Raw genomic sequence first — 27,043 nt, 5'->3', positions numbered from 1 at the left:
GTCAGTATATTCCTGTGAGTGACTTCTCATTTGTTTCAGCTCCAGTACTGTTGATAAGAATATTCCACTCTCTTATTGCTCTTCATGACATCATCCAGTGCCCTTCCCCTGGCTGCAACATCATTCTTGACCATATCCACCCAGTTAGTTCTAGGTCTTCCAGCCAGGCATTTTTCTTTTACATCTCTTTCCAAGTACACTCGGGCTGTTCTCGTAGGCTCCATCCTCATCACAAATCTGTACGTGCTGACTCTGTCTAGTAGGCATGTCTTCCTGCCTCATCTCATTTCTTAATTTGTCCATCCTGTTTTTCTGGATAGTGGATCTTGGGAACGTCATCTCTGATGCCTGCGGTTTTAATGCGTCTCTCTTTGTGAGGGTACATGTTTTGATACCATGGGTCAAGATTGGTATGAAATAGCTGCTGAACATTGCTAATCTTATCATCCCAAAGAAGGGTTTTCTCTTGTTGGTTAATCAATCAATCAATCAATCAATCAATCAATCAATCAATCAATCAATCAATCAATCAATCAATCAATCAATCAATCAATACTGATCTGTATTTAGGGTAGTTGCCCAGGTGGCAGATTCCCTATCTGTTGTTTTCCTAGCCTTTTCTTAAATGATTGCAAAGAAATTTGAAATTTATTGAACATATCCCTTGGTAAGTTATTCCAATTCCTAACTTCCCTTCATATAACCAGATATTTGCCCCAATTTGTCGTCTTGAATTCCAACTTTAACTTCATATTTTGATCGTTCCTATTTTTAAAGATATGCTCAAATTTATTCGTCTACTAACTTAGAAGAGAAGATTGGTAGAAGAAAGATCTCTTTTATTCCCTGTTGTTGATCTCTCTACTGGCTCTGGAGACTATACTGCCAGAGCAGATGAAACTGTCCACACTCTCCAACTGGTGGTTTGCTAATTTGATGCTTGCTGGTCAGTCATCTCTGTTCAACATCATCACCACCATCTTTATCACCATCGCTGATCTTGACAATGAACTCCTGAAACTTGGCCTTCCATGTGTCCAGTCTTGCCTGCACCTCATGCCCAGCCTCTCCCCAGATCATGTCATCAGCAAAGGTAAATGCATTGAGTTCATCCAATGTTTCCTTAATGCTTTTCATTGTATCATCCACAACTGTAATAAACAGTAGTGGGGGGCAAAGCATAGCCCTGCTGTACTCCGTTCTAGGCTGTAAACTATAATGGATTTCATTCTCCAATTCACACACCGCTGATACAGTCCTTGTACAACATCTGGATCTTCTTTAAAGTCCTTTGAGCACCTTCCTCCTCTTTCCCAGACACTACTAGGTCTTCTCTCTTGCAACACTATCATATGCCTTTTCAATATCTTGGAAAACCGTGAATACTATTTATTATGAAGTATCTTAATTAAAAGTAATTGGAGAAAAGTAGCTTTTATAAGACGGCCGATTTTCCTTTATGTAATTTTGTCAAGTAGTTTCACCTTACAATGTGGGAACTGGTATCATTGTTAACTAGCGCTATAGCAGGAGAATCACCTGGTTCTTCTCTCTTGCAACACTGTCATATGACTTTTGTGCCATTTAGTGTACTGTTAAGAAGGCAGCATGAAGTTGCAATTAGCTGTGGCTTGAAGCTTTGTTGTACAAACCTTATGAGTTACCTTCGCAATATTAAATTTTATATACAAATCAGTTCACTGCCATCTCTACTAGAGGACATCCAGAGACTGACTGCTGTTTCACCCAGGTACCATCACTGGTATTTCTTATACATTTTGCAGAGTTTTGCCTAATTTCTTGCAAAACATTTTTGGCGAGCTGTTCGAAATGGGATATTTTCCTAGCTCTATGCACTGGCTCACACAAAATGTCTTTGCAACTAAATAACTGCAAGCTTTAAGACATTGTAGATATTTGTAGCCTGATGATGATTTGTATACTAGGATTCACAGTACAAAGTCATCAGATAGCAGCTGGGTCACCTATTTTTGACCAAACTGGTATTGATTTCAAAGAATGTATATACTGTACTATCACACACTTTAAGAGACAAACTATAGAGGTATTTCCGTAACAAAACCATTTTCAGGATGATCTGGTCAAAACGACCTTACTGTGTATAGTATTAAGTCATTATAAGAGGTATCTGAATATGTTTGGCACATTAATACATCAAATGATGGAACAACCCCAAAACTACAACATAGTATAATGGTTATAAATTTTATACTGTACAAAATGAATTTACTACATATATATACTGTACATTTTAAGTCGAATATTATTTTCATCTTGTTAAAAATATGTTTTGCTTTCAGTAATAAGGTTTCTCATTATCGCTAAAATTCAGGACATTTATTCCCAGTATGCAAGTAGTTCCTGCCTTTCTATATATAAGACTTATTTGTCATTTGTTTCTTTCCATTACTTTTTTAACCCATTGGGTTCCTTTTCTCCTTTTGTGTGTTCTGCGTTCAAGTCTTTTACCATCTGTATTCATCTTTATAATTTTTGTCTCTTCCCTTTTCCTTTGTTTGATTGGCTTTATTCTCATCACAAACTTCCTACATGAAGACTGATGACCTGTCAAGATGGCCCCTCAATGAGTGTTGAAACCCAACCTCTTGATGAAGCTGGGATGCAAAATCAAGCTCATCAGGAGCAGAGAAGAAATGGATGTAGAGAAGTTGGGATTGATGAGCTGTTGAAGATGGCAGTGTATGAAAGTGTAAAGACTCTCCTTGTCTTTTGTTTATCACGTTTGTCCTCATCTCCTTTTCTGTTGCTCCCTCTTCTTATGCTGACCTGTTTATCCTATTATGTATTCCAATTCATGTTTCTCCTTTCCACATATGATTGACTCCGAGGGGTCTGTTTCCATGTAATGCTGCTTCAGTTAAAGCATCACTACAACAGACATTTACTAGACTCAACAAATCCCGTTCAACCTGCCATTATACATTGCTTTTGACACTCCCAGAAATAATTTAAGCTTCAGCAACAAAACACCTCAATAAAAAAGTTTTGCACCAGATGTACTAGGGTGCTCCTGAAGGTTTCTGCTGAGACAGTAGTTTCTGACCTAAGCTGAAAATGAATACAAGGTTTTTCTTTCATGTAACAAGACATTTAAAAAAAATAACATGCATGTATGTACATATTACTGCATGTAGGCTGGTTGAATTCATTCTTTGTCTCTCTGGGCTAATGTTTCAGTTGAGTGTGTATTTTCTCTCATAAATTAATTTTGGAGAGATGAAAAGAACAGGCAAGGCATGGACATGGTTAAAGCGAATACTTAAAACTCAGTTTTCAAAGTTTTCAATTATACCACAACACTCTAAAGGAAAAAATGAAATCGATAAAATCCACAGTTCTAGCAAGAAACGAAAGTGATAATTTTAAATCTTGGCCTCCTTCACTTTAACCAGCATAATGCGAGTTTTGCCTAGCAATATACTACATTCATTATTATTATATAACGTGTTCTGCCCTTAGGCAGGCCTTCACACAGCCACTCTCCATGTAGTCCTGTCGGCAGCCATCCTCTTAGTTTCTTCATAATTTCCTGCTATTTTGAAACTGTCCACCATCTGATACCTTCTCCATCTTATTCTTCTCCTTCCATTTATCAGTCCTTCTAGAGTTTCCATCAGCAAACAGTCTCTTCATACCCAGTGCCTCTTCTTTGTATGGAAGGTTAGTAATAACTTCCTCTCTTGTCCAACTCTCTCCAATACCTGGTTGTTCCGTACCCTTTCCACCTAGGATATCCTTTCCATCCTTCTCCAAACCATATCTCAAATGCTTATAGTCTCTTTTCATCTACCTTTCTTAGCGTCCAAATCTCTGCTCTGTAGAGCGCCACACTCCAAACAAAGCATTTCGCCAGCCTCTTCCTTAACCTCAAGTCCAAGCATCCACATGGGAGTCTTCTTTCTGTTGAAGGCTTCTTTAGCGATGGCAATACAAGTTCTTACCTCCCTATTGCTTTTCATATCATCCGTTATTATGCTTTCTAGATATTTGAAAGTTAACACTTGTTCAATATCCTTCTGGTTTATCTTGATGTTTGCCTTGTTCCCTTGTGTACTTATCACCATACTCTTTGTCTTGTTCTTATTAATTTCATTCGATATTGCTCACAGGTTGCATTCAAGTCTTCTAGCATTGCATTTAGAACCCTTTCATTCTCTGCTAACACAATGTTTCCCAAAAAAAGAATACACTCTAGTCTGCTGCCACCAATATGTACTCCTCTTCTTCCATCCAGACATTTCCCAATATCTTCCAGGTAAACATTGAATAGAATGGGAGATAGACGGCATTCTTTTCTAACACCCCTTCCAATTCTGCTTTCCTCTGTCTTCTCATTCCCTTCCTTTATTCTGACCACCTGTTATAAGTAAAGGCCTTCGATTAGTTTTCTGTCCTTCCAGTCCACTCCTTTCCTCATGAGTATGTACATCATCTTCTTCCACTGCACTCTGTTGAAGGCCTTTTCTAAATCAATGAAAACAGCATCAACTTCCTTTTCATTCTCTATGTATTCTTCGCCAGTAGTTCTCAACACTCCAATTGCATCTCTTGTCCCTTTACCTCTGTGTAAACCATACTGTTCTTTTGCAATATGTCTGTCAAACTTTCCATACAGTCTTCTAGCTAATACTCTGTCTGAGAAAGAAAGTCATTTAAATTAGGATATGGAATACCCATTAATTTCATTTGTACATGTTTTTCTCTCTCTCTCTTCTTTTATATGTACTGGATTTTGATAATTTTAATATAGCAACCCTACAGCATTTGATCCTACACACATTGTTACATTGTGTCAGCAAAGTCCCCCAAAAGGAAAATTGCTCAGCTGTTTGGTGTATACTGTAGTGACATCGTTAGGATGTAAAACTGCTGTTATGAGTACAAAATATTCAAAGTCATTCTCGCAGTAATCAACGCAATCAACAATAGAAATTGATGACCAATACCTATGAATCTTGCCACACAGAAACGGAGGAGACTCTGCAACTGGGCTGCACAATTCCTTCCTGATGGTAGCAGGGAGGGGTCTGTCTATTCAGACAGGCTGAAATCATCTCCTTAGAGCCCATCACAGGGATGACAAAACAACAACAGGTCATATTTCAGTGCCATGCCACTTAGAATCGTTGCAAGGGTGAGAGTCACGTCTTGATTGACTTGCTTGGCATCATGACATACGCTCATAATCACAGTCATAAAATGGAAATGGCGAATAAGTTCTGTACGGTTGTATACTATATGATTATGAGAAGAAGTTGCGAGGAAGAAGGAGCCTGTTAAAGTTTGTGGATATGCTTAATGTCCAAGTTTTGTTATATGCTTGACTTCTGTAGTTTCATAATTTGCCACATGTAGTCAGAAAATAAGCTTTGTGAGATGTTATTTTCTCCCAAAATATGTTAAGCACAGCAAAAGTAAGTTATGGAAATATACTTATAAATAGTGTATTAATTTATATGTTTTCATTCCTACCATTTCATTTGTTTTCAGTTTTGAAATGTAGTTTTTCAAATGTCATATTCTTTATTTCAGAGAGGTAACACCCTGAGGTTAAAATACTCCTCAAGTTTCCAGCATGTACAAGTGGCTATTATGTCGATATGACTGGCAACCCCAACATAAAAAATAAGCATTTTTAAGGCAACAAAGATGGTCTGAAGTAGTGGAAGCGGGTGTGTCGTGTGAGTGATGGTGAGAATTTTACCAGTTTTTAATGTTTGTGAAGATCATTGCCTTGAGAAGGACTTCGTTAACCATACTACACACCGATTAATTTACGATGTTCCCAGATATCTTAAACTTGCCCCCCTAAATCCTGTAATTCAGTGATACCTCTGAAAATGAAAATCCACAGCCTGTTTCCAGTCATTTGACCAGGTCAAGAATGTAACAAATGAAGCCCCTGCCTAGTGGTGAGGATAGGAACTGTGCCAGCTGACGAAGCCTATCACACTCCTGTGGGGCAATGATTAATGCCTGACAGATGAAATTAAATGATAATTGAGTGTGTTGCTGGAATGAAAGATGACAGGGAAAACCAGAGAAACCGGAAAAAAACTCCCCCCCTCTTCTTTGTCCAATACAAATCTCACATGGAGTGACTGGGATTTGAACAATGAAACACAGCAGTGAGAGGCTGGTGTGCTGCCGCTTGAGCTATTGAGGCTGTAGTGATCCCTGTGTCAAGTAACAATATTGCAGAGAACAGAAGTGTAAATTAAATTTAAACAATTTCACAAACAAGATTTGTAAGTTGTAATGCAGATCTTTCAGTGTTATGTAATGTTGAAGAGACTGAAATTAGAGAAAGCACACATTCTGATATGGATGAATGTGAGCATAATTTTTTGTCTTCACCCACAAGAAACAAAAAGTAAGTATGATGTTTTAGGGTCAGGTGCAAAATCATCTGACTTGACACCTAAAAAGTCAAGGATGTACTCCATTCATAGGAACACAATAGCAAAACTAGCAAAGTCGAAGAGAGTATTAAAAATGAAGAGGTGAATTGGAAGTACTGAAAGATCTGCATGAAGCCAAGAAATTCCAATTTATTGAGGAAAATCTAATGAAGTCAGAAATCATTTATCAGTGCTCAATTAACGAAACTTTCAACTTTTGTAACTTATTGTAAATGTCCTTTTTTATCATAGGTAAATTTCAATACTTTGTTAGTCTGAGTCACTTCCTCTACCTCAACATTATCCTTGTAACCACTAATCTATACATATTGCTGACTGAATACCTTTGCCTTCTATAAATACTCATTCATTAATGATTCTTGGAATGTCCTTTATGGAATCTGTTTCTGCCTTAAAATACCTTAAGTTCCTTCACTTTCTCCTTACTTCCACAACCATTGGAGAACCAACGATGCAATAGGGTAAAAGTGCCAAAATATGAAAAATGTTATTTCTTTTTAAATAAAGGGATGTATTGACCATGCTGCATATGGTGGTAAATGGTGGATGCACCAGGTGTCATTATTTTAGTTGGTAGGAAGTTCAACAGGTAGAGCCACAGTCCAATGTGTCCAGAGGAGTTTGGTTGTGAAGGGTGAATGTGCCAGCGTCTTGCACAGCAATTCTACTGTGCTGTCCATTGTCAGTGTGCTACCACATGTTTAGTCATTTGCTCATGCAGCACTGTGCATTATGATCTGGTTACTGTATATTCTGTCATAATCAGTAAGTGTTTAACAATAAACCATTGTTATATTGTTCAGTGTATTCATGCATTGTGCTAGAATGCCATCTACAAAAATTGATCCAAGAACGTTAAGAAAACAAGAAGTACGGGAAACCATATATAACCAAGAAAACAGGAAGTACTGGAAACCATATATAACATCATCTGGCAAACAGTAAGCTTAGCAAGTTCATTATGTCTTTCACATGAAGCACAGAAGGATTGTACTGGTTGACACTAATAAAAAATAACTTGCTAATGTTTGGTTTCTTAGTGTTGATAAACTCATCAGAATGACTCCCAAAGTCGATAAAACACTACCAAAAATAACCAGAAAGAAGCCAATAAGTGATGAAAAGAAGAAGTAAATACTATAAGCCAATAAGTGATGAAAAGAAGAAGTAAATACTATAAGAACGATGATACAGTTTCTGGAGAAAGTGAAACACAAAGTATTCTGCTGGAATCTGCTTGGTATTCCTGATGATGTTGATGCTGAAATTGGTGATACAGAAAACTAATCACAGTGTCTTCATTATTCATAATAATGATAAGACTAAATAAATGTTAGATACACATTATTTTATTTACAATTTTCAAACAAACAAGTGAAAATTTTAGATCACATGCTGTTTAATTTCTCACATTATTCATTAAAAAGTGGGCCAACAATTTTGAACAGTTCATGTCTATAATTACAGGCCATGAAAGCATAGATCTAAATGGTAAATAAGTCTGGGAAGGACTCTTCTTAAGACGTCGTCTCCAAACGGAGGTAGACGATCCACATGGCCAGCTCCGATCTTGACTTTGCAGCCATGCCTTGTGGATTTATTGGAATATCTCTCAGGATCTTTAATGCAGTGGTTTCCCGTTGCCTTCTGCATCCTAATGCCGTTGACCAAACTGGTTCCTCCACCTTCGGGAACAATTTCTTGTCCCCAGGACAATAGAGTGCCCTTACCCATCCCCGCTCATCCACTCTCTGAGAGACTGTTGGCACTTGGTATAGGGGATCTCCTTATACCGGGAGATAATCGGTCCCTTCATTCGTTAGCTGCCTGCATATAAAATAATATTTTTATATGCAGGACAGCTGAATCAGAAAGGGATGGAACCAACTAGAGGGAAGAATATTCTGGATGTGGTGCTGGTATGAGCTCTATAGAAAACTGAACTGATAGGTTGTATAAGTGAACACAGAGCTGATTTTGTCATAGTTAAAAATACTTAACATACTTGTCTTCAACTACATACAACACCACACTACCAACCATCTCAAAAACACATAGTATTAACATACCTCCTTCCCCCATCAGGAAGGACATCTGCCATTAAACAAGGTCAGATCCATATCAAGTGCTGCCCCCAATAAAACTGGGGGAAAGGCCTGGATGAAGATGATTTATGAGTGAAGTTGTTACTTCATTCTTTAATCGCCTGTATTATTTTCTGCCCTTCTCATGTTCTTCCTTTTTTTTTCATTCATTCATCAGTCAGGTCTGGTATCTCCTGAGTTATCCATTGATTCTTAGTTGATCTTTACTTTCTTCCTAACTTTGTTCAACAGACCTACTGACCTCATTCTTCATGAATACTATTATTATTTTACCCTACTATCGTCTAACAGAAATAAAAAGTGCCATTTAATTAAATGCTGAAAAGATTACATGAGGATAGCATACAAATAGAGCAGGCAAGATACTATCTAATAAAATAACTACACTAAAATTCTCAATTGCACTTAGGTGTATCCTAATTATAATAGGTTAACTGAAATAACAGAACTGGGGATAAAACTGAATCCACCGGTCTACAGGTTGACATGGGCCAGAGGAAGCATCCACTTTTCTTCAACCCACTTTACAACAATAGTCATTCCAGCATCTCTTGATCTCCTAATTTCGTTGCAGCCAATGACACTCAAATGCAACTAGCAATAGCATTAAAGGATGTTCCCTCTTGTGACAATTAGTCCCATTTTACATTAATTTTGTATTAACACATTAAGTATGTGCAGAGTGTGCATTGACTTGTACTATACAATTCTATGTGAATTAATGTGTAATATCAGTATCTATTAAGGAGGTACATACTCAAAATATTTGCTGACTTCAACTCAACAAATCTTTAAGCCTAACAGTTCAAACAGGTAAAGAAAATCAAAGACTAGACATAGTTATAAATAAGCATGAAATATTTAATCTTTAGATAAAGGTATTCTCGTAACATGACAGACAATAAAACTGCAAGAAATGAAGATAAGAACACAAAGTGATTTAACTTTTGTTTGTCACTTCTCAATTATGATGATACCAAAGATCAGTGAAGTGCGATTTTTAACAAATTTGAAATATTTTTTTTGTATATGTGTGTACTGTTTACAAGTTTTTAAGTTTAATGTATTGTTTAGCTGAAGATGGTCCAAAGAGGACTGAATCTAGTCCTAATATAATAAAATATGACTTTTAACATAATTTGTATAGTGTTGATTAGGTGGAACATCCCCGTAAGGTCTGTTATTGAAATTAGGAAACTATCACCACGGAACATGAAGATTATAAATTACGATCAATAACATTTCTCGTAACTATGCCTGAGACTTGTGCTACGAATATGGAATTATATGAATCAGCTGATTTACTGAAATGTATATCCAGTGGCTTCTGCTTCATATACTAGCAATGCGTTTTGTTGGTGTGCTAGTTACAAACTAATGAACCCAAATTGGCACAGTGGGGCAAAATCCTGGGAACCAAGAATGAGCTAGTTAGAAAATTTATAATTTCCAATAACAGACCAATTGTATTGGAATTATGAATTTACTCATTCAGGACAAATAATATTTTGAGTTCCCTCTGGGAGTTGAAACATACTGTATATCACGCTTCAGATGACGGAAAGTCATCGTTGTCATCAGTCAATAAATCACTCTGTGATGCACCACCTAACATTAAAATATTGCGTATTTTAATCATCTCTCATATATTTAACCGTCTGTACTCTATCAAAGGCAAATAAACATATGTATGAGCAAGCAAGGGATGCAAAGCAGAAGAATGCAGGGCTACCATGCATGAAACTTGCAGTATGTTCAAAGAAAGCTTTTATAAAAGTTTGCTGATATTGCTATTGCATGTTGTCACGAAGAGAGCAAAAACTTCAATCTTTCTATTGGTATTACTTAGGCTACCATCGCGTAGCAGAGATTGCAGATCAGGCAATGGAAATCATGGCCAACAGATCGGCCCCCGACATTTGTAGCAGGATCTCACATGGCCGATAGATTGGCCAGCTAGCACTATAAGGTTAAGGACCATCCAGCTGCATCTCAACTTCAAAGATAAAAAATTGTATAGCAAACAACATTTTCTGTGTTGCATGGTAAAATTGATTGACAAGAATTCCCAAAATTTTGTATGATGAGTTCTAATAGGACTATGTATTAGTGGACAATATTTGGGAATGATGGTTAGAAAACTACAGAAGTTCATGATTTCAGGAACATTCCTTCAATCCTTATCAACAGGACATTTCCATTAGAGTCGTCTCATGCTTCTCCTTAATAGAAAAAAAAAGTCACAATTATCATCAGAGAGCAATATTTCCCCGAGGGAAAAGCTGGCAAACAACTTCTTACCTGTCAAACAGCCAATTCATGCAAATCTCGAATGGTTGAGGTTTAAACATCATAAGCGGGTGGTCTCAGATTAAGTGGTCAATCATTCATATTGAAGACGGATGAAGATGTAAGCAAATACCATGTGTAGTAAAATATATGAACTAACTCGTGCGTGGCATTGAAAACTACCAGTCCCTGCACAAGGTGCAGCAAAAGCCATTTCCATGACAGCTCATAAACAACTTTGTTCATTTGAGTGAGCTTATCAACAGGACATTTCCATTAGAGTCGTCTCATGCTTCTCTTTAATAGAAAAAAAAAGTCACAATTATCATCAGAGAGCAATATTTCCCCGAGGGAAAAGCTGGCAAACAACTTCTTACCTGTCAAACAGCCAATTTATGCAAATCTCGAATGGTTGAGGTTTAAACATCATAAGCGGGTGGTCTCAGATTAAGTGGTCAATCATTCATATTGAAGACGGATGAAGATGTAAGCAAATACCATGTGTAGTAAAATATATGAACTAACTCGTGCGTGGCATTGAAAACTACCAGTCCCTGCACAAGGTGCAGCAAAAGCCATTTCCATGACAGCTCATAAACAACTTTGTTCATTTGAGTGAGCTACTGCCAGTGCTGTTTTCATGACATCAGTTCATGATTTCATCTATTTGAACTAATTTGTCTGAACGACTCATACTGATGAAGAGTATTGAAAGAACTAGTCCATGCAAAATCATGAACCTGGGAGTATTTCATAGAGGTCTCAGAAAACATAGTCATCATCACATAACACTGAAACACATACACTCGCGTAACGATCTTCACCTATGAGGCATCGTCACCGCCTTTGGATTCCTATCCAAGTGCCTGGGCACTAAAAGGAACACATTTATCTGACATTAATCCTCATCCATTCCATAAATAATCTCTTACTACATGTTTAAAATATAAATGGTCTAATGGAGTAATGAATAGGTGGACCAGTAAAATTTATATTATGTTACGGAAGAAGAGTTTTATCACAGCCTGAGTCCCGTACTTTAATAGAGAAATGTTTACAGTACATTTAAGATTTGCACATGCAGGCAGAGAATGCAGCACTATTCACCTTTTCTTGAAGTTCTCGAGATTTTGGCTGCTGGTCTTGAAAAAAATTGCCATTCGTTCTTAAGAGGGTTGGTCAGATGATATCAGTAAACATGAGGAGTAAGGAAAAGAAAATAGATAAAGATGAATTAGAAACTGGTTTAGAGTAGAGGAAAAGAATTATGCAGCAAACACTTACTCACTAGCTTTGCATTATTGGAAGTTTACTGAAAACCAGGATAAAACACTCAATTCTTAGAGAAAACACGAAATTGATTTCTGTTTTTGCACATGTAGTAAGAGATTATTTATGGAACAGAGGAGGATTAACATCAGATAAATGTGTTCTTTCTAATGCCCAGACACTTGGATACGAGTCCAAAAGCAGTGACAATGCCTCAGAGATGAAGATTATTATGCGAGTGTGTGTGTTTCTATGTTCAGTGTTATGAGATGATGAGAATGATGAAGAGAGAGGGTGAAACCCAGTGCTGCCGCATGGCCTACTCCTCAATCAGCAAATTAATTTAAAAACCACCTAATCGATACTTTATTTTTTGCCTTTGGCAAAATTAAAAATACATTAGCACACACAGGACATGTTTCGACCACTTAGTGGTCATCTTCAGCTGTATATAAAAATAGCTTAGATGAAAACTTTTGGGTAGTAAGCACACTAAACCTTAAAACTATGTCCCATGGAATCCTAAAACTATTGCTCTAGGTGCTCTAAATGAAAGGAGGGTGGGGGTGGGGGGAGGTAATATGTTTGAATGATACTTAAATTACGATTTGCGTCTACAATTGTGTTTAGAAACTTATTTACAGATATACATATTTAAAATATTTAAAAGCATCTATGGTGATACACTTTTTGTAATAACACTAGGTGGCATGAATAAAAAAGTCAATGTGTGTAACAGTCTTCAGGCATTTGTGAGAAGGATACTTAAATTAAAATTCGCATCTACAATGATGATAAAAAACTTATTTACTAGTAAACATATTTGAAAAATATCTTAAAGCATCTATGGTGAGGCACTACCCAAATGTTTTCATCTAAGCTATTTATATACAGCTGAAGATGACCATTAAGTGGTCGAAACATGTCCTGTGTGTGCTAATGCATTTTTAATTTTGCCAAAGACAAAAAATAAAGTATCGATTAGGTGGTTTTTAAATTAATTTGTTGATTGTACTCATCGATACGGTCATGAAGTAGATAGCTTGCAATGGCCTACTTCTGTCGAATAACACCAAGCTGTATGATGATGATGATGATGATGATGATAATTCCGTGTGGCTGTTTCTAGCTTAGTGCAGCCCTTGTAAGGCAGACTTTCTGATGAGGGTGGGCAGCATCTGCTATATGTAGGAAACCCTGTTTTACCGTGGTGGAAGACAGTGTTGTGTGTGGTCTGTGAGTTGCGGTGATGTTGACGACAGTACAAACACCCAGCCCCTGAACCAGGGGAATTAACCATTTAAGGTTAAAATCTCTGGCCTGGCTGGATATCAAACCAGGGGCCTTCTGAAATAAAGGTGACTATGCAGACCATTCAGCCAAGGAGCTGAGCAATCCATTGATTAGAAATTGTATACCACCATCCATCTCTCCTACCCTGCTGGCCAACATTCTGATGGTGAAAATTTTTCCACCAATGGGACTCAAACCAACTAACCACAGTCTTACTATGAAGACTTTGATGCCTTAAGGATCATGCCACCACACAGGTATTATCACATGAATGTCTAGAGTTGTAATTCACAAAATGGAAAGGATTATAAAAACCACAAATATGTTTATAATATTGAACTTTTATTATTTTCATTTTACTAAGTTGTACAACATCTGACAGTAAAATGATAATTTGTTTTTCCTTTGACTCTGGTAGACCTTAGCAAGCTTACAAAAAAAAATCATGCTGTATACAAGAATATTTGAACAGTCCTTTTCCTTACACATTACCACAAAAGAAAAAGTGTACAGATTTTTGTTTTTCTTACTGAATACAATATACCAGGTGAAACAGCTGCACTTATCTTTTCTTTAACATATGAAACCTACTCCAAATTAAATGACTCCTAGTCGTATCTTACGGGACATCTTACAGCAATTTTATGTACATATAAACGTACGAGAGGCAACAAGAAAGGCCCATCTTTAAAATATTGTACCTTGTTATGTAGAGCGGAGTCCATTTATCTAATTTAATCCCTAGTTATCCTCGATTGTTGCATATTTGACTGGTCCAAGCAGCCATTTCCTTTTCTTAGAAAATGGCAGATTGTTATCAGGGAAAATGTGACAGGTTGCGACCCAATTACAGACATACACTACCATGTCAGACAGTCTTGTTTCATCGCAATAGATAGAAAACTGTTTTCTCAAATGATGGTATAAATTATGGCATATAACTAGTAGATAGCAGGTGTGATAGCTTATGCCATGTAATTACTACTGTTAGAGCACTCAATGAAGTCTTAAAACAGCGTCATAATGCTGTAACACATAAGCAGTTTTAACTGAGAACTTTCGGTCTCCTAGCGAACTCAGTTATAATGCGTAAACCTGTACGCTTTACGTAGCTGAGTGGAATTATGCACGGTAGATATAACTTGTTTCTCAGAGCAGTGAGGGTTCAAATCCTCCTTAACTCATGAATTTTTCATTTTATACTCGGATAGGCATTGTTAATAAACATTTAACTTTCCTGAAGTCTCGGATATCCTTATAACAAAGTTATGATAAATAAAGTGAACATAATAAATATCATGATCTACTGTAAACACTGACTATGGACAAATGCATTATGAATACCACTGACATCATTATGCTGGACCGATTCAACTGAGCATAAGTCTAAAGAAATAGGTGCTGGTGATTTACCTGGTATATTTGAATATTACAATTATACGAAATACTCTCAGGTGTCAATATCAATTGGACGGATATTTAAATGTTTGCAAGATTTTAGAAAATCCAGTAACATTAACAATATCATACCCATACAACAATTTCAATCTAGCTACTGTATGTGCAAATACCATTCATACAAAAACCTTTCATAAATTGAAGCAAATGCATGAACAAACATCTCTATTACATTTATGTGAAAGGGGAGTTATTTATGGAACAAAGGTCTATAATTATATACTTGATTCTTAATTGCACTTAGTTTGAGCATATTGCAACAGATGGCCTTGGTATACCAAAATTATTAGGTAAAATACAGTTTAAACATTTCGGAACAAAGTTTATATTACAATTCTCTACAGTAAACTGAAAAAACACCCATACAATGATATAATTAAAGAAAAATATAAAAGTTACTGCAATAGAGTTACAACCCCGAAAAGGACTCTCAAGAAGTCTTATTATGATAATCAATTTAAAAACAATCTACACAACACTAAACACACATGGCAACTCATAAATGAAGTTCTTGGTAAACCTTCAAAATCAACAATCAATATTGCTCGTATCAAGCTAGGGAATTAATGTTTTGAAGATAAAAGTGATATTTGCAATGCCCTGAATAATTATTTTATCTCAGTCCCTGCCACACTATCCTCAAATATTGCTCCACATCCTGAATGTACTGCTACAATCAACAATCATCCTAATTCCATTTTCTTAGAACCATGTTCTCCAGAAGAAATCTCTGCAATTATCAATTCTCTCAAACATGCTCACTCAGTTGCTAGCAATGGTATTTCCAGTAAACTTCTCAAAATCTGTAATCAAGCACTCTCTGGTCCAATATCTCAACTTATCAACTGCTCTTTGGCAAAAGGCATTGTCCCTGATTCATTTAAGATCTCTAGAGTGGTTCCTGTACACAAAGGGAATGACTACTAACCCATCTCGGTACCACCTGAATTATCTAAAATCTTAGAAACTGTTGTCAAAGTTAAGCTTATTAGTTACCTCAAAAATGCAATTATTTATCCAGTCTTCAATATGGTTTCAGAGAAAAGGCTGGGGAGAATCCTGCCATAATGGATATTATAATTGAACTTCAAAATTATATTGATAAAGGTTACAAGACTGCTGGGTTGTTTATTGATTTGAAAAAGGCTTTTGATACTGTTAGCCATGAACTTACGATATACAAACTGGAAAAGGCAGGTGTGAGAGGTCCCTCATTGCTCTGGTTTAAGGATTTCTTATCTAACTGACAACAATATGTTCAGACTGGCATGAATAAAAGTAAACTACAAAAGATCACCTTTGGTGTACTGGTATCACAAGGTTCCATATTGGGTCCAATTTTGTTTCTCATATATATTAATGACATAGCCCTGTGCTCTTTTAAGGGTAAAATATCACTTCTGGCAGATGATACTTCACTGCTCTATTCAACTAATTCTGAAGATGAAATAGTTGCAGATATCCAGCATGACTGTCATATCTTAAATGAATGGCTGAGGAAAAAATCTCCTAACAGCCAATTACTCAAACACTGTCTGTATGATGTTCCATAAATCACAAAATGACCTAAATGCAACTACAAATATATTATTTGGCACCTCAAAGATACAATGGGTTAAAGAAGTTAAATATCTTGGATTAATATTTGATGGCTCTCTCTCCTGGACACCTCATATTCTTCTTCTTCTTCTTTTATGTCCACATAGGATCACTTTAGTCAGTCCGTCGTTCAGGTCTCTTTGAAGGGATTGTTCGGGCTTTGCGGTCCTCCCAGTACTTCTTCAGACGCTCCGATCTTCGTGCCCTTTCCTCAGTTGAAAATGTGCGTGTTGTTGGTTTGTTTTGTGTAAGGGTAAAGCGGAGGTTTGTATTCTTGAGTTTTGTATTCAATTTTATCTTATTTTTGGTGTCTTCTGTTGTAAGGCCTATTTCCTTCAGATCCTCTCTTACTTCTCTGATCCATTTACATCCTGTTGTGGTATTTTTTGAGACGAGATTGTGTTGTACTAGTTGTTTCAGAAGTCTCGAGTCCTGCATCCTCATGATATGTCCAAAGAATCCCAGTCTCCTCTTACGCATAGTATCTGTAATGGGTTCTAGCTCTTTGTACACAACTTTGTTAGGTATTAACCGCCACTGTCCATCTTTCTGATATTTTTTGTTGATACAGGTTCTTCCAATCCTCCTTTCAATTTTCTGAAGTCTGTCAGTCTTTGATTGTTTATTCAGGTAAAAGAGTGTTTCTGCTGCATATGTAGCTTCCGGTTTTATAACTGTGTTGTAGTGTTTTATTTTTGTATTTATTGATAGACATTTCTTTTTGTAGATATCCCATGTTAATTTTTGTGCTTTAGCTAATCTATTTGTTCTTACTTGGATTGAGATTTTTTCATTTAAGTTATGTGTTATTACTTCTCCAAGATATTTAAACTGAGTTACTATTTTGATTTTATTACCATTTATGGTGACTTCTTTTAGCTGTGTTGGTTTTTGGGGCATAATTTCTGTTTTTTCAAATGATATTTTGAGGCCAATTTTATTTGCAATGTTTTGAAGTTCTGATATCTGGGTTTTTGCTTCTTTTATGTCCACTGCTAGTAATGCTAAATCGTCAGCAAAACCCAGGCAATTTGTTTTGATTTTTCGGCCAATCTTTATTTTGGGGGGACATTTTCTAAACCATTCCCTCATTACCATTTCTAGAGCACAGTTAAATAATAGTGGTGAGAGCCCATCTCCCTGCCGTAGTCCAGTTTTAATTTCAAATATCTCTGATGTTTCACCCCTAAACTTCACTTTTGACTTGGTATTGGTGAGAGTCAATTTTATCATGTTTATTAATTTGGGGTGTAGTCCAAGGTGTCTTAAAATTTTAAACAGAGGAGCGGCCTCATTATCACCTCACTGGATCACATCCAGAGTTGTAATTCGGGACCTAGTCCCACACAGGTGACACCTTGACAGTCAACCATGGACACCTCATATATTAAACTTAAAAAAATAAAATATCCGTCTTTGTTGGCATCATTGGCAAGATTAAGTACCTACTAACAACTGACACTCTTCATCTAATTTATTTCACAATGAAAAAATCTCGACTTTCTTACCTGTGTTTAATTTGGGGCAAAGCAACCCAAATTAACTTAAATACTTTAGAGGTCTTACAAAACAGAGTTATTAGATTTATGTATGGATTCCATCAACGATATTAATTTCATCCTCATCACGACGCGCAGGTCGCCTACGGGAGTCAAACAGAAAGACCTGCACCTGGCGAGCCGAACCCGTTCTGGGATATCCCGGCACTAAAAGCCATACGACATTTCATTTCATCAACGATATTCTCAAAATAAAATATACTATGAAACCAATATATTACCACTTAAGAAATTAATCTCATTAAATGCATCACTTCTTATTCATAAAGTCTTGCGTAATAAAATGTTCACCAACTCTGAATTTCCTAAAGTCACCAACATCCATTCATATAAGACAAGGCAAAAGAATAAATTACATGTGTTTCAAAACTATACAAGGTTTGGCACTAACAGAGTGCAACACTTACTAATATCTAAATATAACAGCATTCCTGACAATATAGCAATCATCTCTAAAAGTGTGCCATTTTGTAATAAGCTTAAGAAGTACCTGTTAGGCACTATGAATAAGTAACAGTTATTTCTCTTATATTTCCAAAGTCACCTTCCTTCGATAGTAATCCACTTAATATAATCCTCTCCATTAGGTAGAGTGATACTCAAATCATATGTAAAGCCACTCTTTTACTTTTAGACCTTAATCCACAATTGTTGTGATTATCTATGTATTATTCCTCTTGGGAGAGCTCTTGCTCTCTGGAACCCTATTTATCAATTAATATATATATATATATTTAAATACATGCATTTCCTGTGCAAGCTACGGGAGCAGTGTTATGAATCAAAAACAGTTGTTCATGATTAGTCTAGTCAAGAGGTTATTCTGATATTTTCAAGTATGAATTGAAAATGAAAACCTACAACCTGTTTTCCAGTCTTTGACCGGGTCAGGGATGTGATGAATGAATTGTATATAGGCTGTTATTACGATGGGGTCGCCACTCCCAAAGTGATTTATGTTAATGAGTGATAGATGCTATGAAATGAGAATGGAGAGTGTTGCTGGAATGAAAGATGACAGGGAAAACCGGAGTACCCGGAGAAAAACCTGCCCCGCCTCCGTTTTGTCCAGCACAAATCTCACATGGAGCGACCGGGATTTGAACCACGGTATCCAGCAGTGAGAGACCGACGCGCTGCCGTCTGAGCCACGGAGGCTCCCAAGTATGAATTATTTAAGTTTATTTAACTTTTCATTAACAAAATGGACATGTAATCGGACAAGAGTGGTGATCATAATATCAAGCCATCACCAAATGATGTACGCAGATTAACTAAAAAAAGATGCAGGAAAAGTTATGTATGTGACATATACATCAGAAAACACTGTAATACAGTAATTCCATTTCAATATTATCCTGTTTTGTCTCTATGAAATGTGATAACTTAGTTTCTGGGTATCCAGATGATTCGAGCAATTAGAAGAAGAAAAAGATGGATGTGCAAGATATGCTGAGGTACTTGCAGGAGGAGCACCTTAAATTCTATTTAAACCTAGAAACTACCCTACTCAATGCAAAAAAATCTGTGTTCAATCAAGTTTTATATTGAAATCAATATTATTTTCAGATAGGCTGAATAATGTTCACTAAAAGATATGTTATTTTTTTCCTGTATGAATTAATTGGAGAGCACGTGAGTGAGCACTCATGCTTAAACATTGTGTTGGATTTATGTTACCTCATACTGCACAGCCCCGCAGTTTGGACAACATTCAACTTCATTGCCATTTTTCTCAATACATATGAAATGTAACACTGATGTTTATTCACTGCCTTGCTTCAATTGTTTACAGCATATCCACAGCAAAACTATCAGTCTAGAGAAACGTCTAATCCCAAGGAAGTTCAAACCAATGGAACTCTAATATCTACGACAAGTTCAGCAGGAAATTTTCCATACAATTCATGCAGGCTAACATATTCTGAGAAGTCACTGTCATTCAGTCTTATTGAGGGGAATCTCCCTACAGCCCTCAGAAGGCCTAACAATATAAAAAGTTGGTTCACCAGAATACTTTGCTCGCAGACAACGTATAAGATTCTCCACATAATCTTTGTAAACCTGTAACAAAAAATAGTAATAGTTTTGTACTATATAATGCCAATAACACCAGGATGAATAGAGGGAAGGAAGAAAACAATAATGACAAAAATGTATAATTTTTAAGTGGATTTTTTTATTATTTACCCCGCACTGACACAGATATGTCTTATGACAATGATGGGATAGAAAAGGGCTAGGGAGTTGGAAGTGGCCATGGCCTTAATTAAGGTACAGCCCCAGCATTTGCGTGGTGTGAAAATGAGAAACCACAGAAAACCATCTTTAGCGCTGCCAACAATGGGGTTTGAATCCACTATCTCCTGAATGCAAGCTCACAACTGCATGCCCCTAACTGCACGGCCAACTCGCTCGGTCAAAGTAGAAGTACAGTTGTATCTCTGTATATCAATATTTCTGGACCCAAGCAGCTTCTATTGTTAAATCAGTGTTGTTATATTGGTGGAATAGAAAATTGCATGCAGAATATTGTTTTACCTACAGGACAACAAAATCAAAAACAGGTACTATCACACTGTAGCATTTATCTAGTTTAACTATATTATAAAAAATGAAATGCATTACACAACAGTACATAAATAAAATTGTAGTTGCACTAATCTATTTTGGAAAGAAATCACCAACTTTTTTTTTTTTTTGATAGCTTCTTTAATAAAATACTGTTCTTTAAGATTGCAAAGTGATGTTAACTGTTCCTTGTAACAAGTTGAAGGGAGCTTGCAGCACTTGAGATGAGAGTTAAATATTGTAACATGATAATATATCCTGTACCATCACAGTAAGCTGTTCCAGAAATGTTATGTTCTACCAGAGACCCTGATACAAAAGTAACTGTCTCAGCAAAACGATGTCTATTACAAATGTCAGCTATCCATGTATGTGTTCAATGTGCATGTTTTGTCCACTTTACAAAGCAAATTTTACATGTATCCTGAAAAAGAAGGCAGAAAGGGCAATGAAAAAGTTTGCTCTTTACCTCATAACTTTATGTACAACTACCTCTATGACAAGTTGGGCATCCAGAAATATTTTGTGATTCATGCCCAGGACAGAATAAAAACTTCACTTTGTTTCAATTTCTACATAACCTTATCGACCAAGAAAAGAGGCTAGACTCTATAAAGACAACTTGCAGTTTGCGGCCCCTCCTATATGGAGTGTGACAAGAATATGGGACTAGTAAATACAAAATTCAAAGAAAAGTAGCTTGATTTGTTCTGGGCGATTTCCGACAAAAGAGTAGCGTTACAAAAATGCTGCAAAGTTTGGGCTGGGAAGACTTGGGAGAAAGGAGATGAGCTGTTCAACTTAGCGGTATGTTGATATAATGTCCAATAACAGACGAATTATATTGGTATTATATTAGTATTAGTGGTATGTTACAAGTTATACATCTCATCATTGGGTCCGTATTGAGCAACGTTCATTGTTCATAATTAAGCACCACAAGTAACATTCAGCCACGGATCATATAATATCTTACAAATATGCCAACAAAATTTAAGTCCCAAGGTGACACTCAAGTTCGCGAACATTCCAGTGAGAGCACACAAATCGGACATTCAAGATCAAATAACCCAACCAACCAGGAGAACACGCTCATTGGATATTAAAGACTGAATAATTCAAACCAAGTAATGTCATTCACAAGTTATAAAGCATAATAACAATTACATTTTTTAATCAAATGTTCAACAAGTGTAGACTCACTTTTTTTAAATAGAATAATTGTATGTAATCTAAAAGTGTTTTTATATATAGCACATTTCACCATTCAAAATAATTCAAAGCAGCTGGATGTTTTTACAGACCACATATTTACATAAGAACATATTTTAGTTAGAAAGAATCCATCTTAGCTTAACAATTTTAAGTATGTTATCAGTAAACAAATACCCAAGACCCTGGGCATTTTGATCTTAAGAGTGTAGGAACAGCAGCTGAAGATGCCTAAAAATATAGGCGAAACATGTCCTGCTTAAGACATGCAGTAATAATGTAAATTTTCTTTATGTACATCAATAAAAATATATTGTATTGAAAAGGTGGACTCTCAAAAAAACTTTATTTAAAAAGGTAAGCGGTGTGTTCTGAACTTTGCAAGAGACTTAATTCAAAATCGTGGACGTCAAAATTGAAAAGAATTCAAACAGCATGTTGTCAGTGTTATGTTTATTTCTAAAATGGTTGTAATCTGTACACTAAATGAAGCATTTGTTACATTCTATAATAGTATGGTGGTTTAGTTACCAACCGAGTATTCAAGGGACTAATAGGTTGAGTCCTGGACTGAGGTGGTTTTTTCTATGGTTGCGATAATAGTACAAAGTTGTTTAAATTTACCAATACTATAACGCTCATAAGTGCATGAAATATTATGAAACAATGATCCTAATATATCTACGTACATATTGTACAAGTATAATATATAATAATATTAAAAATAAGGCAAAGTTACAAACTTTAAAATTTATTTCCTGAAAAAATTGCTAAATATGACCGAGCTCCTTTTTTCCTTGCACCCTTCACTTATTTGACACATGCTGCAAATCAAATGGATCTGAGGGATCCAAAAGAAACAGCAGCAATATCTCATATTACATGGCCAAGAAATGACAAAAATAGAAGGTTAATAGAAAAGGCCAAAATCAGAAGAGAATAGGATGCTGAACCTACTCAAGCAAACCTGTGACATGAGAGGATACATATGTGACAAAGATGGAAAAAGAAAATTAAAAAGAATAAAAAAGGTGGGCGTTTAAATTTGGGAAAGCTAAGTCACAAAAATGCAAAAGTGAACAAGGGAAACGAAGGTTCACACTTATAGATACTTAAGAAATTACTTAACACCCACTCAGGTGGTTACATTAAAGGTTACAGGGTGAATACACATGCAGCCAAATGCCCAGAAACCTGCATACTACAAACTAAGTTCAATAAGGAAAACCTACATTAAAATAAGGTAAACATGACTTGATCTTGTTACATGCCAGAGGAAAACACTGGTATCTTCGCCACATGCAAGTCAGTTCACATGATAAGGGTAAATTCTTTAGCCACCTACCTTTGAAGCTGTCCCAGATCGCCTGTAGCCTCGTGTGAAGAGACTTCACCGTCCGTAGCACTGATCAAGATAGATACATAAGGTCCAACATTGCTCCTATTTGTAGGGGCAAGCTGGGCGATGATAGGTTGATTATTACAGTAGTGGCAACTTAGAAACAGAAGACATATGCTAGCTTGTGCCAACCCCCATCAGTTACAACACTCCACTAAATAATGTTCATTCCAAGTCCCTAGGCAGCACCCAAAATCAAAGTAGTGTCCCCGTTAAGTTTGGCCTATAATAAACATTTATTTACATGCCTGCAACAAGCAGCATAATTTATTTCATTGTATGAGAATGGCCAAGTTTTATTGCTAGCGAGTTGTGTTAACATTCAACAAGTGGTTTGACAAGTTCTCAGCGAGGGTGAAGTATTGATTATTCTGCCAACCCTTCGATCGATAACATGTGGCAGTCACGTGAGCGGACTGGACTCTTCAAGGTTACGGACCACCTCATGTGACCGACTGCTAGCTGCCAAATGATTCCAGAATTATCTCGACCAATGAATGTGTACAGTATGAACCAATAGTCATTTAATACAAGGGACACACCCCCGAACCAGAGGCTATAAAAACCTCAGCAGGTATTAAATCACTCTCTTCCTTACTTACCTGATCTTATCATACTTCTGCGATTGTTGTTTCAGCGTGAGCCCGAAGTTATGTTTTGTCTTCGACAAATTAGTGAAGTCTGGACTGGCTCGTGCATATTCTAAAATTTCTTGTGTCAGTTAAAGCTATTTTCAAATTGAACGTGAAGAGGACCAAAGCCACAGGATATCATCGCCTACTTCGAGATGTGTGTTCTACCATCAAGAGGAGCAATGAATTCAGTATGGGACATGGACTTTGCCGTCACCATGAATTGCTAATCACGTAGGCAATTCTAGCATCAAGAGGGAGAGTGAGAAGGATGAGCTTCAGCATGGGAGAGTGAATGCGTCTCCTGAGGATCGAGTTCCATTGTAAAATATGAGTACAATTTTATGTAATCTATCTGTACATCTATGTAGAAACTAAACGATCTTCTTCTCTTAGCAAGTATTTCTATTAGATTTGCATTATTTAGCTATATTTTCAATCTTCCATTTCATTGGGGTCATGGTACATGTGTGATTGAGAGTTGAGATTCTATTAGAGTAGCTAATTGTAGCTTGTCATCCGAGTATTTTTCCATTCTTATGCTATTATTTAAAACGTGATTTAATAATATTTGACCTCTCAGATAAAATGGATTTAATTAATGATATTGACCTCATGAAACATTGTGGGAGATGATTTGGGTAACGTCTCACTTTATCAAATTGTGGTTGAGTTTCATCTGAAACACAAGTATGAAGGATGAGTTCTCCACCTAATCAATACTTTATTTTACATAATGTCAATATTATTTACATAAAAGGACAGTACCGGTTTCAACCTGTAAATAGGTCATCTTCAGCTGTTGAAGAACCTGCTTAATAGTGACTGTACAGAATAAATACTACTAAAATTAAAATTAAACAAGAATGCCATTAAAATAAACATGAATGCCACTATTCTAAAAAATACATAATGTTAAGATAAATACATATGGTACAGTTTTGGGGGTTAGAGGGCTTTTACCCTGGCCCCATGATTTCTAAATATTTCAAAAATTATATTTGCTGAGGTTGAAATTGGATACAATTAGAGTTTTTCAAGAATCACTGACATTCTGGTGTCAAGTTCGAATGTCTATGTTAACATACAAGAGGTCGCACCCGTGGCAGTTTGCCACACTTTTTAAATATTTGTTAATAATTTCGTTGCTAGCCGCATTAGGACTTAGGGCACTTGTTTCATCCCTCCCCTCCATCTCTCCCGCCTGACATTGATTATCGTTAGTGTATTGCCTGCTGCGTTCCTGAGTAGTTTTAGTTTTCTTTCACTCTTGCATCTGCCGCGGCAAATTGCCTTTATGCGACCCCATACATAGTGCATTCTTACATGACTGCATTTCCAAGAAAGTTTCTTAAGTAAAGTTCATGAGGTTTATGGTGGCTTACAGTGAAGTGTGGTGCTGTAGTTTTATTTTGAATTGTGACCAAATCATTCACTGAAATGTACAAATCCAAATGTTGAGGCAATTTGCTCACGCGCGACCTCTCACACTCTTTAAAAACTCACACCATTTTACCAGATTTTCCAAAAATATTCATTGATTTTTTTATATTGAGAAAATATTCTACTGGGTAATTATGTTAGTACTAGTTGAAAGGCAGTTAAACAGTGTACATATTTATATTTTTATCAGAGCATTCACTGCAAAAGGAAAATAGCAGCTCATTAAAATATTAAGCGTGAGCAATTTGCCTTCGCGCGACCTCTCGCATGTTAAATGCCAAGCTAATAGATTATAGAGTTTCATCTGATGCATTATTCGATGATTATTTAGGATTGTGGCATCTGATTTCAGATTAATCAAGATTTTGACGGTAGATCTAATAATCACTGATGATAATAATAATAAATTATGAGATTGGGTTAAACGTGAATTTAAAGGTCATGACCAATTAATAAATGTAGATTGTTCTTGTGGATGATTTATGTAGTGCTCTGATTTTTATGTATTTGCCTGGAATAATGGTAGTCCTGAGGGATATTTAACGGAATTTTGGAAAGCGTGTGTCATGGGAACACAACCTTCTGAGATAATCTATGGAGCATGTTTTGAGTCACATTTCAAGTTTTTGAGAACAATAATACATTTATCAGTGCTCATTGACCACGTATCTGACGACTTTCAAGTGTAACCCTTGTGATGTTCGTGATGATTATTTTCAACCAGATCTTCTGATTAAAATATGAAATTTTACTGGATCGTCGTTGCAATGCAATTACAATATTCTTTAAAGTGATTACTCAAATTCAATCACTGGTCTCATACTGTGGCGAGTACATTTAATTAATACAGACTCACCTATTTGATTCAATCTACTCTACTTGTGATAAATATCCTAAAATAATAATAATGAACCAAGGATTCGTGTGTAAATATTGCACATAAATTATGTGTATCCTATGTGTGTGTGTGGTATGAGTGCAGCAGTTGCTAACATTTTTCAATGCGATAGTTTGTGATTCATGTGTGTAATCTGACCACTTGATCACCACGGTGGCTCAGATTATTTCGGCGTTTCTTTTGTTGGTCGATTTCTTTGATGTGCATAGTGAATTTTTGATAAATTGAATGAGAGGATAAATTTGTCAATAACTTAAATCCAAAAGTGAATAAGATCATATAGTTTCATGGCAAAAGCAAGGATTGTAAATTTTGGAATTCGTGTAACGTAAAAATCGAGTGACGTCACGAATGATTTTTAAAAAAAAATTCATTCATTTATTCATTTTCAAGCAAGAAAATATTGTTTTAGAATTTACCACTAATGCTAAAAGCCATTTGATAATATAACCAACATTAATTGAGCAAATTAATTATACATACATACATACATACATACATACATACATACATACATTATCATTATAGACTGTTATGCCTTTCAGCGTTCAGTCTGCTAGCCTCTGAGAATTTACTAAACGTCGCCACAATCCTCGATTTGCAACTAGTGTTGTGGCCTCATTTAGTTCTATACCTTTTATCTTTAAATCGTTAGAAACCGAGTCTAACCATCATCGTCTTGGTCTCCCTCTACTTCTCTTACCCTCCATAACAGAGTCCATTATTCTCCTAGGTAACCTATCCTCCTCCATTCGCCTCACATGACCCCACCACCGAAGCTGGTTTATGCGTACAGCTTCATCCACCGAGTTCATTCCTAAATTAGTCTATATCTCCTCATTCTGAGTACCC

The 27,043-nt window shown here is 36.2% G+C and overlaps 1 protein-coding gene across 9 annotated transcripts in view; it reads right to left on the bottom strand.

The window, feature by feature from the left end:
- Positions 1 to 27,043, bottom strand: part of LOC136876361 (galactokinase) — a 323,016-nt gene that overhangs the window by 87,268 nt on the left and 208,705 nt on the right. For 7 of the 9 annotated variants that reach the window (XM_068228397.1, XM_068228395.1, XM_068228398.1 and 4 more), the window contains 2 exons: positions 17,857 to 20,100; positions 13,744 to 16,547 (listed from right to left, as the gene is read on the bottom strand). The exons of 1 other annotated variant lie outside the window; for it this stretch is intronic. In XM_068228397.1, coding sequence (XP_068084498.1) covers positions 19,975 to 20,100 — 126 coding nt within the window. In that variant the 3' untranslated portion in view covers positions 13,744 to 16,547; positions 17,857 to 19,974. Of the gene's footprint in view, positions 1 to 13,743; positions 16,548 to 17,856; positions 20,101 to 20,135; positions 20,578 to 27,043 lie in introns of those variants that run through there. One more of the 9 variants, XM_067150250.2, reaches the window with a different exon arrangement.

The sequence above is a fragment of the Anabrus simplex genome, chromosome 6 (genome assembly GCF_040414725.1).
Source record: "Anabrus simplex isolate iqAnaSimp1 chromosome 6, ASM4041472v1, whole genome shotgun sequence".
NCBI classification, from domain to species: Eukaryota; Metazoa; Arthropoda; class Insecta; order Orthoptera; family Tettigoniidae; genus Anabrus; species Anabrus simplex.
Note: the sequence above shows the minus strand (reverse complement) of the source record. Positions and strands in the feature narration are given on the sequence as shown.